Genomic DNA, 15,656 nt, shown 5'->3' with positions numbered 1-15,656 from the left:
TTTCTGAAACTTTAAAGCTATAGCTATTATAACAATTGGTTCAGTGCATTTAAATGTTCTTAGTGTGGTTAAAAGTAATTGAAAATTCTGACAGAATTGATATATGCTGCAAAACACAGCCACTCATACACTTTTTTGTTATTACTATATACAAAAACACAGTTACAGTATACACAAACATATACATATATATACATATACAGTATACACACACACACACACACATACATACATACATACATACACACATACATACACACATACATATATATATATATATATATATATATATATATATATATATATATATATATATATATATATATATATATATATATATCACCGATGTCTAAAGCTCTGATGCCTTCATGGAGTAGATGCAATTTTGGAGAGACCAAGTCACAAAAACTTGGACGCATAGACCTGTATCTCTCTAATATTAGAAAAATCACATTCTAATATAAACAATATCTTTTAATCTTACTTGTGAAAAGTTATCCCTCGAGCCCTGGGGTCCGTTCTTCGTACATTGCTTAAAACATCCGAGATCAAATGAGACATCCAAGATGATTTCATCCGGCTAATCATGATCCAGCTAATTATGTTCTTCAAACACACCTGTTGTTTATGATTAGTATGGCTGGATTGACTTATCTGAGATAACTGCGCGTTCATGCGTTTGTTTAAAAGGGGAAATGTGTCCATAGTAGAAACAATGATCAGCAACGCTGCTATTGGCTGTTCAGCAGGAACAAAGAACGCCCACAGTTTTTCTCCCAAGCAGAACACAAGCTTGTAATGGAAGGTTATGCCGAATTTGAGTCATTAATTAAAACCACAGGGAGCACCTCAAAGTCTGCTAAAGCCAGGAGAAAGGGCTAAAAAAGGTAGCAGATAAAATAAATGTGTAAATACTGTCCATGGTAGATGTTTCTATCACTTTCTACAGTATGTATTTTTGCATTTTAATAATTTCATATTTACTTTGTTCTTTTATTTCAGAGCCTCCACGGGCCCCACTAGAACATGGGGAAAAAGTGAAGTACAAGAATATTCTACAAAATGGTAGCCTTTAATTATTATACTGTATTTTAAAAAGCAACTTCTTCCTCTTTTTTAAAAGCCACTGTTAAATGATGTGTTTGTCTGTTTATAACAGCCACCAAGAAAAAGGCTGAAAAAGGTTATTTTTACTTTTGTTGCATGAGGCATGTTTCACCATTTCTTTTTCTTTCACAAAATGACACAGGGTGCCATCCGTTCCTTATATAAACGGCTTCTTCAACAAAAAAAAATATTTTGACCTGAAAAAACACAAATTAAGAGGAGAAATTGAACTCCACACCTTGAAAAATAGAAAAATTGCACTAGAGATCGAGTTGATTCAAAAGGATCTTCAGAGTAAGTTCTTAAACACCATTTGACAGTAGTATTGCTGACTTTACATAACTATCTCTTATTGCAGGCAAAAGATGACCTGCTGGCTTTTGTTTATAAAGAATTGTTTAAATAAAATGACAGGAACTAAGCATTATTTGTTTCGTCTTTTATTAAACATTAAAAAATTGTGTTCCACAATTCTGTCCCATCCTCTGCCACTAGGTAGTCCAAGTGCACTGGCTCGACAGACTTCTCCTCCGCTTAGCTGCGATCTAATCCTGTTTACATGAAATAAGCCTGCTCTCGAGCAAGTTTAAGATTGTGCACATGTTGCTACGACAGCAAGTCCAAGATGAGTTTTGAAGAACCAAACGATCCAAGATCATGCCAAATCGTCAACAATCAAATCCAGCTAACTGAGTTAGCGACGTACGAGGAACGGACCCCTGATGTCAAAAGTCTGTCGATTTAAACAAAAATACGCCGCACAGTGCTGAGGTATCATTAGTGTGTTCAGCTTGAATCAGCAGGTTAGGGTAGCAGGTCGACCGCCCCAAGATGGCAGCCATAATTCCTGCGCCGGGACAGTCAATGCGGGGTCTACTCTTATATCATGTCTATGGTTGTGAAGAGCCAAAGACCCCCTCCCCCGGAACACCGAGGCAGTTGTCTTTAAAATGACGATCCACAAACGGGCTCTAAGTGTGTCTTTTGGCCACTTATGCTATCTTCCATCTTCGTGGGAACAGTACATAGCGACACAACGACGAGGCATCTTGTAAAAAAGCCGTCAAAGCAAAACAACGTTATCGATTTTGGTGCCGGCTTCCATATTTTTGTGAAGCTTGGGCTTGAAAAAAAAATTTTTTATGTTGTAAAAAATGTTTATGTATATATATATGTACATAAATCGTTTGCGGTTGCGGTGGTATGTTGTCAACCGTAACTTAAAAAAAAGTTCCGGCCATTAGGCGGAAATCCAATATGGCTGTCCTTGATGTGGACGGGGCATGACATCAAGCCCCGCCTTCCCGCAGGCTGCAGGGGGATGTACTTCAAGAAAGACCGGGTCCGCCACCTGTAGTGGGGAAGCCGACGGACCGTAATAAGTTTTCGCACCCCACTTCGCCTGTGTTTCTGCATCACCGCTTTTTTGCCTTCACGCCACCGTTCTCACAGCTAATGATAGTCTTAGTCTTTCGGTTTTAGTTGACTCTGGTTCAGGTTTTAATTTAATGGACCAGGAGTCAGTGCACCAGTCCGGTATTGACTGAAATTACCTGATCCAGGGCAGAAACCTGGAGGGTTTCTGCCCTGGATGGAGGACACCTGACCCAGATGACCCACCAGACCAAATCACTGGAGGTGATCATTTCGGGTGATCATAGAGAACACATTCAGTCTTTTCTGTTAAACATTCATCCACTTCCTTTATTGTCCTCGGCTCTAGAATCGGTCCAAGATGCAGTAGTCTTTACCATCTGCGGACTATCTGCTCCGCCTCTCTGCCTGCTCGGACGCTTTTTTCTCTGCTCCCTGCTTGCTTGCATTTTCCTGCGTTTTACTTTTTATCTCCTTTTTATCTCTTTGCCAAAACCACGGAAAGTTGGATTTAGTTATTTTTATTTATTTTCTTTTTATTTATTTTTGATTTTGATTTTGCAAAGATGCCTACCTTCACCACAGTGGACCTTGACACGCTTCTACAAAAGATCGCTGTTATAGAACAGAAGATATGCCGACTCGAACTGAATTATGATGTAAACGGCGCGTATTGAAATGAAACAACCCTGCCTGCGACTCCAAACGGGGACCACCAGCCCAGCAACTCTCTGAACAAACAGATCCCTGAGGAAAATGAGAATCCCTGGATCACTCAGGGTGCAAGACCAAAGGATCAACGAACCCCACGCCTAGACAAAGAAAACTGGCCGAGACTACAGAGAGATGTCCCAGGACAAGTGAAACAACAGCGGGCTGTTCCCACAACAAATGATAGGAGTAAACCTGCTGGAAATGCTGGAATTCCTTTACGAAACAGATTCGCTCCGCTCCAAAATGTGACCCAGGAGAATCATGACAACACTCAGAGGTACGTCAACGACTTTCGCTCTAATACATCAGAGAAAAGACATGCCACGGGGCCAAGGACCCTGATTTTATGCAGTGGGTCTGTATGTGGGATTAAACATTTCTGTAACAAGAAAAACACAGAGGTGTTAATTTATAACGATTCGAACTATGGCCTGGTGTCTGATTTATTAGACATCCTTCCAAGGATCTTGAAAGAGCGCCCGACCTTGGAAAAACTCATAATACAAGCTGAAGCCCTGGGCGACGTCACCCGGATAAGAAAATCAGAAGTATTGAAAGAGGATTACATTCGTCTGTTGAACTTAGTTCATGGCAAAAATGTCAAGGTGCTTCTGAGCGGCCCTTTCCCGCCCGTGGCTTGTGGAGACGAGATTTTTTCCCGAATTCTGATGCTAAACAAATGGCTGGAAAAAACATGCAAAGAAACAAGTGTAACCTTCATAGACAACTTTAACATCTTCTGGGAAAGAAGACATCTGTTTAGCAGCAATGGCTTCTTTCTAAATAGGTCAGGTGCAAAACGACTGATTTCAAACATCTTCTATTCTGTGAACCATGCGTCATCAGCTTTGTTCCAAAACAAAGTACATCCAGTGCCTAAACAAAAGATAAGCCCAGTGCAGCCCGAACAAACCAAGATAAAGATGGCCAGAAAGATGACACAGAAAGAGGCTACATCAGAATTACAGGAGGATTCATCCCAGATCTCAGCAGGACAAAGAGAGGACCAAGAATCGCCATCGTCACAAACACCGATCCAGACTACACCCGCCTCGCCTTCCTCTCCACAAAGCCCAGAGGTTCCTTTCCTGGATTTTTCTCACTCCATGAACAAAGTCCTTAAGATTGGTCTACAGTTGACATCCTCTCCACATATTAATTCTGAAAACCACAGTTCTGTGACTAAATCAGCATCTTCCAAAGGACGCAGAGGTCCAGATCCTCCTCCTCCTCTACATATCACAGAACATGCCTGTCCTGAAGACCTTCGGATAACGTCCTTGTGATATTCAGCGGGCCCTGGCTGTACGTTTATCAGTCAAGACCGCTACCAGCATAAGCCTGGGCCTCCTGACGGAGAACATGGAATATCTGTTATGATACGTGGCAGAAATAAGAAAAGCAAAAGGAAAACAGACAGGAATAATCAGTCGTACTTAAAAGTCATAAACTGTCAGATGCAACCTGCCACAAAGACACCATCAACCACCAAATCATATAAACTGGGTTTATTAAACATTAGATCTCTGTCAGGAAAATCCCTTTTAATTAATGACTTCATTATTGACAATAATCTTGATGTTATGTTTTTAACAGAAACATGGTTACATGAATCTAATGAAGAAGTAATACTGCTGGAGTCGACTCCTCCAAACTACAATTTTCTTTGTGAGAGCAGACAGCAAAGGAAAGGTGGAGGAGTAGCAACATTGTTTAATGATTCACTAAAGTGTAAAAAGGTGTTTTTGGGAAAATTTGACTCTTTTGAACATTTGGCTCTCCAGGTAAAGAGCCCGGTACGAACTATGTTTCTGAATGTTTACAGGCCTCCTAAGTCCACATCAAACTTTTTTAATGATTTCAGTGACCTGCTGTCTGTGATATGTGTTGATTATGACTTTTTAATTATTGTTGGAGACTTCAACTTTCACGTTGACAACCCTGAAGACAGAAGTGCAAAAGAACTGTGTGACACACTTAGAAACTTTGGTTTAACTCAGCATGTTAAACAGCCAACACACAAACAGGGACATATTTTAGACTTGATCATCACTAAAGGTCTAAACATTTCACAGGTCAATGTAACTGATGTTGCCCTATCTGATCACTTCTCCGTTACCTTTGAATGTATCATTACCAGTGACTCATTTAGCCGAAGGGACATCGTAAGAAAACGCACCTTTAAGGACAATGCCACAGAAAATTTTATTCAAGCTTACTTTGCTACTTCAACCTTGGGCTGCAACTCAGTAGATGAGCTAGTAGATAACTTTCAGTCTAAAGTCTCAGACATCATTGACTGCATTGCTCCAGTTAAAGTGAAGGTTTTTTACGGGAAGAATAAATCTCCTTGGAGAAATGCTCCATCAGTTAGAAGTGAAAAAAGGGAATGTCGCAAAGCTGAACGCAGGTGGAGAAAAAATAGACTCCAGGTTCACTATGACATCTATAAAGAGAGACTTTACAGATATAACTTACAACTGAAAAATGCAAGAGAATCTTTCTTCTCTGAGATCATTAAGAAAAACATTAATAACGCTCGTGTCTTATTTGCCACAGTCGACAGGTTAACAAATCCTCCTGTGTCCGTGGCTTCAGAACTCCACTCCACCAGGGCCTGCAATGAATTTGCTAACTTCTTTACTGAAAAAATCCAAAAAATTAGAGGATCAGTTTGTACATCCACACCAACTCTAGAACCAAAGCCGTACTCAGCTGGAACTTATCCTGACAAAATGTCCCAATTCAGCCAAATAAACCACAAAAGCTTAGAGCAGATCATTCAGCAGCTAAGTTCCTCTTCATGCTGTCTTGATGTTCTACCCACAGCTTTCTTTAAAAAAGTTTTACCTGTCATAGCGTCTGATTTGACTGAGATAATAAACACGTCCCTCCTGTCAGGTGTTTTCCCCCAGTCCCTAAAAACAGCAATTATCAAACCACTGCTGAAAAAGAATAATTTAGACAAACTTCTACTCCAGAACTACAGGCCCATCTCAAACCTCCCCTTTATCAGTAAGATTATTGAAAAAGTTGTATTTCAACAATTAAACACCTTCTTAACTACGACCAGCCGCTTTGATGGTTTCCAGTCAGGTTTCCGTGCTCACCACAGTACAGAGACCGCCCTTATCAAGGTGTTTAATGACATCCATATAAATACAGACTGTGGAAGAACCACCGTGCTGGTACTATTGGACCTTAGTGCAGCATTTGATACTGTTGATCACTCCATTCTGTTAGAACGCCTGGAGAACTGGGTCGGCCTCTCTGGTACAGCTCTCCACTGGTTTAAATCCTACTTAAAGGACAGGGACTTTTTTGTATCAGTAGGTAACTTTACATCAGAGATGACAAAAATCCCATTTGGGGTTCCCCAAGGGTCCATCCTGGGTCCCCTCCTATTCAATATCTACATGCTCCCTCTAGCCCAGATAATAAAAAATAACAACATCAGCTACCATAACTATGCAGACGACACACAGCTCTACATCACCATGTCACCAGGTGACTATGAACCAGTTCAGGCACTGAGTAAATGCCTAGAAGAAATCAATACGTGGATGTGCCAAAATTTTCTCCAATTGAATAAAAACAAAACTGAAGTAATAATATTTGGACCAATAGAGGAAAGATCAAAAGTTAGCACACAGCTTCAGTCGCTTCAGCTAAAAACCACTAATCAGGCCCGAAATCTGGGAGTAGTGATGGACTCAGACCTGAACCTCCAAAAGCATCTAAAGACAGTTACAAGGTCGGCTTTCTATCACCTGAAGAACATTTCTAGGATTAAAGGACTGATGTCTCAGCAGGATCTAGAAAAACTAATCCATGCGTTTATTTTTAGTCGAATTGATTACTGCAACGGTGTCTTCACAGGTCTGCCTAAAAAGTGGATCAGACAGCTGCAGCTGATCCAGAACGCTGCTGCCCGCGTCCTCACTAAGACTAAGAAAGTAGAACACATAACACCAGTTCTAAAGTCCTTACACTGGCTCCCTGTATCTCAAAGAATAGACTTTAAAATACTTCTGTTAGTCTATAAATCCTTAAATGGCTTAGCTCCTAAATACATCACAGACTTGTTATCAGCGTATAAACCATCCAGACCATTAAGGTCTTCTGACTCCAGCCTGCTCTGCATACCTAGAACCAGAACCAAACATGGAGAAGCAGCATTTAGTTCCTATGCTCCAATTATCTGGAACAAACTTCCAGAAAACTGTAAAAGTGCGGAAAGCCTGAGTTCTTTTAAATCAAGATTAAAAACACATTTGTTTAAAATTGCCTTCAACTGTCCTAGTTAGCTGAATCACCACTTTTTTGTTCTATTTTCTATCTATATTTTATTCCTACTTGCTTTTATTCTGTTTTATTTTGCTATATTTTAATCATGTAAAGCACTTTGCATTGTCTTTGTACTGAATTGTGCTATATAAATAAATTTGCCTTGCCTTACCAAACTTGACCTCCGTAATGCTTATCATCTGGTTCGCATGCGCCAGGTGGATGAGTGGAAGACAGCATTCAAGACACCTCTGGGGCATTTCGAGTACCTAGTCATGCCATTTGGGCTGTGTAACGCCCCGTCAGTTGTCCAAGCCTTTGTTAATGATATCCTACGGGACTTTCTCAACGTGTTTGTCTTTGTTTACCTAGATGACATTCTTATTTTTCCAGAGATCCTGCCCCGCACTAACAACACTTTCGTCTTGTTATCCAGAGCCTCCTTGAAAACCACCTGTTCGTTAAAGCTGAGAAATGTGAGTTTCACAAAGCCTCAATTACCTTCCTCTGTCTTATTACTCGGAATAAGTCTGGTTTTTCAGCTATCTATAATCTTTCCTTTAAATATTTGCACATTATTTCATATTCCATGTCTTTCTTTTAAAACCTAATCCTGACAAGTTTTTAAATCAGGTAAAATAGGGGAACATCTTCTGATCAGTGCTGTGATTGTATTCCTCTGGCTTCAGTTGTGAATGCTGTTGAATTTTTCTATCCTATGGGATGCAGTGAAATAACTACATTTTCCTCTATATTAACCATAAATTTCACACTCACACCTAGTCTAGGTATGAAATCTTCTCCTGGCCTATGTAGTAGGATTTAATGATTTTTTGATTTGCCTTTTTTCAAATACACCAATCTATAAAACTCCTTTCAAAACAAAGGTTAAACTGTTAACACAGCTTTTATGTCTAGCTTGTATCTTGTAAATCATGAAAATGTTTGAGGATCCATATATCACCATAAAAATTTACATTTTACATCAGTGATCACCACAAACGTATCGTCTTATTGCTGAAAACGTTCATTAAAAACATTTACTGGATTTTATGGCTTTATAATATTTATTGCAGAGTAATACATTAATGTCAACATGTAATCAAATTGTCTTGCCATCCTAATGTGATAGAATGTAAAATTCCTTTGCATCCATTAAGTACCACTCTTACCAGAATATAAATATTAGTTTAAAAAAAAACCTCAAAAGAATCTTGAGAATCTGCTAAATCAGAATCATCTTTAATCCCAGGTTTGTGGACACTGACAAGGAATTTGACTTTGGTTCATCTTAGGTACCAAGAAAGGGGGATTCCTAAGGATCAGAATTTGTCCACAGTAGAAACATTGTGGTTGAAGATGGTGAGGGGAGGCAGTGTGGTGATGTTCTCAGGAAGTCTTTCATCATATTCACTGTTTTAAGCGGGTGGAGTTCCAGGTTGTTCTGGCTGCACCAGTGGGCAAGCTGATCAATCTCCTGTCTGTATGCAGATGCATAATAGTCCTGGATCAGACCAAAAACAGTGATGTTAAGTACAAACATCATGAGTTTCACAGATAAGTCTACTTAGAGAGGAGCAAAGAGAAAAAACACTTCTGGGGGACACCAGTGCTGATGGTTTGCACGTGAAAAAATATGCTCCACAGTCTCACCTGCTGCTGCTTGTCAGTCAGAAAGCTGGTGATCCACAGACAGATGGAGCCTGCCACTGTACACTGGGTAAGTTTCTAGTGGAGGATCTCTGGGTTGATGGTGTTGAAGGCCAAGCAGAATTTCTATTAGTGTCTTCTTTAGTAATGGTTATTGCAGGTAAGGGTGTGAGGGGAGAGGGTTGTTGGCACATAGGGAGCTTTGGTCCTAGAGTGAGAGGTTTATGGGTCGGGAGTTAGGGTCATTAGTAGGAATGTTGGCTCCTTAAGGCAGTAAGGTTTCTCAAACCATTCCAAACTGCAGAAGGATAACCTGAGAAACATTTTTATAACTCCATGCATTGGTTTGTTCTTGGCTTGCTTATAGAGGGCCCTCCCCAAACTGTTTAAAGCTTCCTGTTTCAACGTAGCTTTGTCAGTGTTGTATATTTGTGTGTGAGGTCTTGGTCCACACATACATGTCCTCACTTGATCTCATTGTGTGATGTGACAATATCAGCTCAACAATTCAGGTAATTTCATGAAGCTTTAAAACCCTTCTGCAAACAAATCAGGCCTGTAACATCTGGCCTGACTAGACTGTGTGTGTCCTAAAAGTCAGAACCACAGGATTATAGTTTAGATTAAGCAAGTGAGGAGAACCAACTTGGTGGAAAAAGGTTTACAGTCCATTATAAAGGTAAGGTAAGGAGTCATCTGTAACATTATGACATATGCACACAAACCTTTGTCAACATTCATCAGAGTTAAAAAATAAATATATAGATTACATAAATTAAATATTGATTGCCAAGAACAAAAGTTGCATTACGAAAATGCTACAGAAAGATTATATAATGCTCAGGTACAGAAACATTATAAATACACAGCCTTCATGAATATTTCTATTAATAACTTATTAAAACAAATAATCCCAAAAGAAGACAGGACTATATATTGAATTACCTCATATTAAGTTTGGTGAAAAAGAAAATTAAAAAGTATTACATGCACATCCTAAAGCTTTAAATTAAAATGGTTATTATTTGTAGGTGCTAAAGGGCCAAAAAGATGATGTAAATCTTTCTTCAAATAAGAGATCATGGCTATATGTGGTCAATTACAAGACGAAAACTAGCAGTCCAAGAAGCAAATGGAGAATGCCAAAGTTGAAACAACATTCCCCACTATTGGTTGTTGGTGCTGCCGTTGTGGTTGTTGCTGCTGAAGGTGTCGTTGTTGGTGGGGTGATTGAGGTTGTTGGTGTAGCTGTTGTTGTAGATGTAGTGATTGAAGCCATAGGTGTGGTTGTTGGTGGAGCAGTTGTGGTTGTTGTTGCTGAGGCAGTGGTTTTAGGTGCTGCAGGTGTTGTGGGGGCAGTAGATGTAGTGGTTGAAGACATAGTTATGGATGGTGGTGGAGCAGATGTGTTAGTTGTTGCTGCTGCAGTGGTTGTTGGTGCTGTAGTTGTTGTGGGGGCAGTAGATGTAGTGGCTGAAGCCAGAGTTATTGGTGGAGCAGTTGCGGTTGTTCTTGCTAATGTAGTGGTTGTTGGGGCTGCATTTGTGGGGGAAGTAAATGTAGTGGATGAAGCAATAGTTGTGGTTGTTGGTGAGGCAGTTGTTGTTGTTGGTGCAGAAGTGGCTGTTGTTACAACAGTTGTTGTGGGGGCAGTAGATGTAGTGGTTGAAGCCATAGTTGTTGGTGGAGCAGATGTGGTGATTGTTGCTGCAGTAGTGGTTGTTGGGGCTGCAGTTGTTGTGGGGGAAGTGGATCTAGTGGTTGACGCCATAGTTGTGGTTGTTGTTCGAGCAGTTGTTGTTGCTGCAGCAGAGGCTGTTACTGCTACAGTGTTTGTGGGGGAAGTAGATGCTGTGGTTGAAGCCGTAGTTGTGGTTGTTTGTCGTAAAGTTATGATTGTTGTTGCAGTGCTAGTGGTTGCTGGGGCTGTAATTGTTGTGGGGGCAGTAGATGTAGTCAATGAAGCCATAGTTGTGGTTATTGTTGGAGCAGTTGTGGTTGTTGCTAAAGTGGTGGTTGTTGGGGCTGCAGTTGTGGGGGCAGGAGATGAATTGCATAAATACATAGTTGTGGTTGCTGGTTGAGCAGTTGTTGTTGGTAAAATCGTGGCTGTTGTTGCAGCAGTTGTTGTGGGGACAGTAGATATAGTGGTTGAAGCCATAGTTATGGTTGTTGGTGGAGAAGTTGTGGTCATTGTTGCTGCAGTAGTGGTTGTTGGTGTTGCAGTTGTGGGGGCAGTAGATTTACTGGTTGAAGCCATAGTTGTAGTTGATGGTGAAGAAGGTGTGGTCAATGTTTCTGTTGATGTTGTGGGGGCAGTGTAAGTAGTGGTTGAAGCCATAGTTGTGATTGTTGGTGCTGCAGTAGAGGCTGTCAGGGCTGAAGTGTTTGTGGAGGTAGTAGATATAGTTGTTGAAACCATAGTTGTGGTTGTTGGTGGAGCAGTTGTTGTTGCTGCAGTAGTGGTTGTTGGTGCTGCAGTTTTGGGGGCAGTAGATGTAGTAGTTGAAGCTATAATTGTGGTTTTTGGTGGAGCGGTTGTGGTTGCTGCAGTTGTTGTGGGGGCAGCAGATGTAGTGCTTGGAGCCATAGTTGTGGTTGTTTGTGGAGCAGTTGTTGTTGCTGCAGTAGTGATTGTTGGTGCTGCAGTTGTGGGGGCAGTAGATGTAGTAGTTGAAACCATAGTTGTGGTTGTTGATGGAGCAGTTGTTTTTACTGCAGTAGTGGTTGTTGGTGATGCAGTTGTTGTTGGGGCAGTAGATGCACTTGTTGAACCAATAGTTGTGGTTGTTGGTGGAGCAGTTGTTGTTGCTGCAGTAGTGGTTGTAGGTGGTGCAGTTGTTGTGGGGGCAGTAGATGTAGTGGTTGAAGTCATACTTATGGTTGTTGGTGGAGCAGTTGTGGTTGTTGTTGCTGCAGTTGTCATGGCAACACTAGATGTAGTGGTTGAAGCCATAGTTGTGGATGTTGGTGGAGCAGTAGTTGCTGTTGGTGCGGTTGTAGCTGTTGTTGCAGCAGTTGTTGTGGGGGCAGTATATGTAGTGGTTGAAGACATAGTTGTAGTTGTTAGTGGAGCAAATGTGGTCATTGTTGCTGCAGTAGTGGTTGTTGGTGCTGCAGTTGTTGTGGGGGCAGTGGATCTAGTGGTTGGGGCCATGGTTGTGTTTGTTGTTGGAGCAGTTGTAGTTGTTGTTGCTGCAGTAGAGGATGTTACTGCTACGGTGTTTGTGGGGGAAGTAGATGCTGTGGTGGAAGCCGTAGTTGTGGTTGTTTGTTGAAGAGTTATGGTTGTTGTTGCAGTATTAGTTTTTGTTGGGGCTGTAATTGTTGTGGGGGCAGTAGATGTAGTGGTTGAAGCCATATTTGTGGTTGTTGGTGGAACAGTTGTGGTTGTTGCTAAAGTGGTGGATGTTTGGGTTGCAGTGGTGGGGGCGGGATATAAATTGCATAAATACATAGTTGTGGTTGCTGGTTGAGCAGTTGTTGTTGGTAAAATAGTGGCTGTTGTTGCAGCAGTTGTTGTTGGGACAGTAGATATAGTGGTTGGAGCCATAGTTGTGGTTGTTGGTGGTGAAGTTGTCATTGGTGGTGCTGCAGTTGTTGTGGGAGCAGTAGATGTAGTGGTTGAAGCCGTACTGGTGGTTTTTAGTTGAGCAGTTGTTGTTGCTGCAGTACTGGTTGTCAGTGCTGCAGTTGTTGTTGGGGCAGTAGATGCAGTGGTTAAAGCCATAGTTGTGGTTGTTGGTGGAGCAGTTGTTGTTGTTGCTGCAGTTGTTGTGGGGGCAGCAGATGTACTGTTTGAAGCCATAGTGGTGGTTGTTGGTGGAGCAGTTGTGTTTGTTGTTGTTGCTGCAGTAGAAGTTGTTGGTGCAGCAGTTGTTGTTTGTGCAGTTGTGTTTGTTGGTGCTGCAGTTGTGGAGGCAGAAGATGTAGTAGTTGAAGCCATGGTTGTAGTTGTTGGTGGAGCAGTAGTGGTTGTTGGTGCTGTAGTTGTTGTGGGGGCAGTATATGTAGTGGTTGAATCCATAGTTGTGGTTGTTGATGGAACAGTTGTGGTTTTTGTTGGTGAAGTTGTCATTGGTGGTGCTATAGTTGTTGTGGGGGCAGTAGATGTAGTGGTTGAAGCAATGGTTGTGGTTTTTGGTGTAGCAGCTTTGGTTGTTGGTGGTGAAGTTGTCGTTGTTGCTGTTGTAGTGGTTGTTTGTGCTGTAGTTGTGTTCTGGGCATTAGATGTAGTGGTTGAAGCCATCGTTGTGGTTGTTGGTGGAGAAGACTTCGTAGTGGTTGTTGCTGCAGTAGTCGTAGTTCTTGCTGCAGTTGTTGTGGGGACACTAGATGTAGTGGTTGAAGCCATAGTTGTGGTTGTTGGTGGAGCAGTTGTTGTTGTCATTGCTGCAGTAGTGGTTGTTGATGCTGCAGTTGTGTGGGCAGTAGATGCAGTAGTTGAAGCCATAATTGTGGTTGTTGGTGGAGCGGTTGTTGTGGGGGCAGTAGATGTAGTGGTTGAAGCCATGGATGTGGTGGTTGGTGGAGCACTTTTCGTTGTTGCTGCAGCAGTGGTAAGTGTTGCTGCAGTTGTTTTGGGAACACTAGTTGTAGTGGTTGAAGCCATAGTTGTAGTTGTTGTTGGAGCAGTTTTGGTTGTTGGTGGTGAAGTTGTCGTTGCTGGTGCTGTAGTTGTTGTGGGGGCAGTAGATGTAGTGGTTGAAGCCATTTTTGTGGTTGTTGGTTGAACAGTTGTGGTTGTTAATGCTGCAGTTGTGGGGGCAGCAGATGTAGTATTTGAAGCCATAGTTGTTGTTGTTGGTGGGGCAGTGGTGGTTGTGGTTGCTTCAGTAGTGGTTGTTGGACTAGGTGGACGATTTCCATTATTACATGCATTACCTTCACAACAGCTTGGTCCACTTTTAATTGAACCTATATTTTCCAGGAATGGTAATTTTTTCAGGCCCTTAGCAGCTGTACATATATTTGGAGACACACAGCCCATCCTTGGAAAGTTTCTGCCGCCTTGAGTAACTATGGGATAAAGAAAAAAAATGCATTAAACAGTTCTCTGTTCTCAGCATACTTTAATTTGTCTATTTTAAAACAATAAAGTAACCCTTTTCCAATATATTGAATTTAAAGGGCAATTCAAATACATTAATTATTTTTTTGCAGTTCACATCATGTGCTCTCTATCAATCTAATATAAAACGCCACAAGAAACAGATTATTCCAATCATCATTTGAATTATTTTTTCAAAGATATCCTTTCAGAATGGCTCTACTATTGGATCACAAACACCAACCACCTGTTCATATTTATCCATCAATGAATTTAAATATATTATCACCAATTATTTAAATGTATAATTCTTCAGGTAAAACAAAGACAACAATGTCTGGACAGTATTTAAAATATAATTTATCACATGCTTAATTGGGAAAACTTACAAGTTGCTGAAAAGCAGTTTGTCTCCAATTCCGAACATTTTACTGTTGAGTCCTGTTGTGAAGTTTCCTGATCCACAATAAAACATCTGTGATTGTTTTCTATGTTTTGTGCAGGGGGCGCTAAAAGAATAAATAGATTTTTTTTTTAAGTAGCAGAATGAAACAATACATTACAAACATGAATCTTTGATTACACCAGACTTACGTTTCAGAGTTTTTGAGTTGCACATGTCATAGTCACAACACTCAGCAGATGCAATTACACTTTGGAACCCCATGTTTGCTGAATAAGTCTGAAGGCCTGATTTCTGACACAGAGACAATGCACCACAGTCCTTGTAGATTTGGGTTATAATACGTCCGCCCGTGGTAGCTGCATAGTCCAAGTATATTTGTTAGTGCACATGAACTAGATTTTGTCACAAAGGGAAACTTGTCAAACATAGAAAAGCATACCATTGATAAAAGCTGTTATACACCTCTCCCCTGGGCCACAAGTCTTGGTGTGTGGACTCAAACAACGTTCATCTCTGCAGTTGAAGCACTGCAAGGCTATAGCTGAAATCAAAAGAAAACATTTACATTCAAGAATACATATTTGAAAATTTTCTGAGGTTCACTATTTAAAGTTTATATAATAATAGTAATTTAGCTGTTCTAACATGAGCTATAGACACCTTTCCCAGTATCAGCTACTCCTCCTCTCCTGATTAACTGATTTCACATTATAACAATGGTCTCCGTACTCTGCTGGATTAATTTGCCCCTATAAAAACTTAAACTGTTTAATTTACCCATTCCACTCCCAGTTGTTGTGGGGGCAGTCGATGTAGTGGTCGAAGCCATGGTGGTGTTTGTTGGATGAGCAGTTGTTGTTGCTGCAGTAGTGGGTGTTGGTGCTGCAGGTGTTGTTGGGGCAGTAGATGCAGTGGTTGAAATGATAGTTGTGGTTGTTGGTGGAGCAGTTGTGGTTGTTGGTGCTGCAGATATGGGGGCAGTAGATGTAGTAGTTGAAGCCATAGTTGTGGTTGTTGATGGAGCGGTTGTTGCAATACTGGTTGTTGGTGCGACAGTTGTTGTGGGGG

At 41.0% G+C, this 15,656-nt stretch overlaps 2 protein-coding genes and 1 long non-coding RNA gene across 3 annotated transcripts; all 3 read right to left on the bottom strand.

The window, feature by feature from the left end:
- Window positions 1–9,982: 9,982 nt before the first annotated feature.
- Window positions 9,983–11,255, bottom strand: LOC118564511 (cell wall protein DAN4-like). Its single transcript, XM_036142824.1, has one exon. The coding sequence runs from the start codon at window positions 11,195–11,197 to the stop codon at window positions 10,232–10,234; it is 966 nt and encodes a 321-aa protein (XP_035998717.1). The 5' UTR covers window positions 11,198–11,255; the 3' UTR covers window positions 9,983–10,231.
- A 166-nt stretch (window positions 11,256–11,421) lies between these two features.
- On the bottom strand, window positions 11,422–12,187 carry LOC118564629 (cell wall protein DAN4-like). Its single transcript, XM_036143512.1, has 2 exons — window positions 11,513–12,187; window positions 11,422–11,430 (listed from the first exon to the last, which is right to left on the bottom strand). Exons 1-2 carry the CDS (start codon window positions 12,185–12,187, stop codon window positions 11,422–11,424), a joined length of 684 nt encoding a protein of 227 aa, XP_035999405.1.
- A 2,413-nt stretch (window positions 12,188–14,600) lies between these two features.
- LOC118564517 lies at window positions 14,601–15,402 on the bottom strand. Its single transcript, XR_004931904.1, has 4 exons — window positions 15,366–15,402; window positions 15,028–15,129; window positions 14,777–14,944; window positions 14,601–14,691 (listed from the first exon to the last, which is right to left on the bottom strand). It is a non-coding gene; the product is annotated as an uncharacterized LOC118564517 (long non-coding RNA).
- Window positions 15,403–15,656: the final 254 nt, after the last annotated feature.

The sequence above is a fragment of the Fundulus heteroclitus genome, chromosome 11 (genome assembly GCF_011125445.2).
Source record: "Fundulus heteroclitus isolate FHET01 chromosome 11, MU-UCD_Fhet_4.1, whole genome shotgun sequence".
In the NCBI taxonomy this organism is placed as follows: domain Eukaryota; kingdom Metazoa; phylum Chordata; class Actinopteri; order Cyprinodontiformes; family Fundulidae; genus Fundulus; species Fundulus heteroclitus.
The sequence above is the reverse complement of the archived record's forward strand: the minus strand, read 5'-3'. Positions and strand labels throughout refer to the sequence as shown.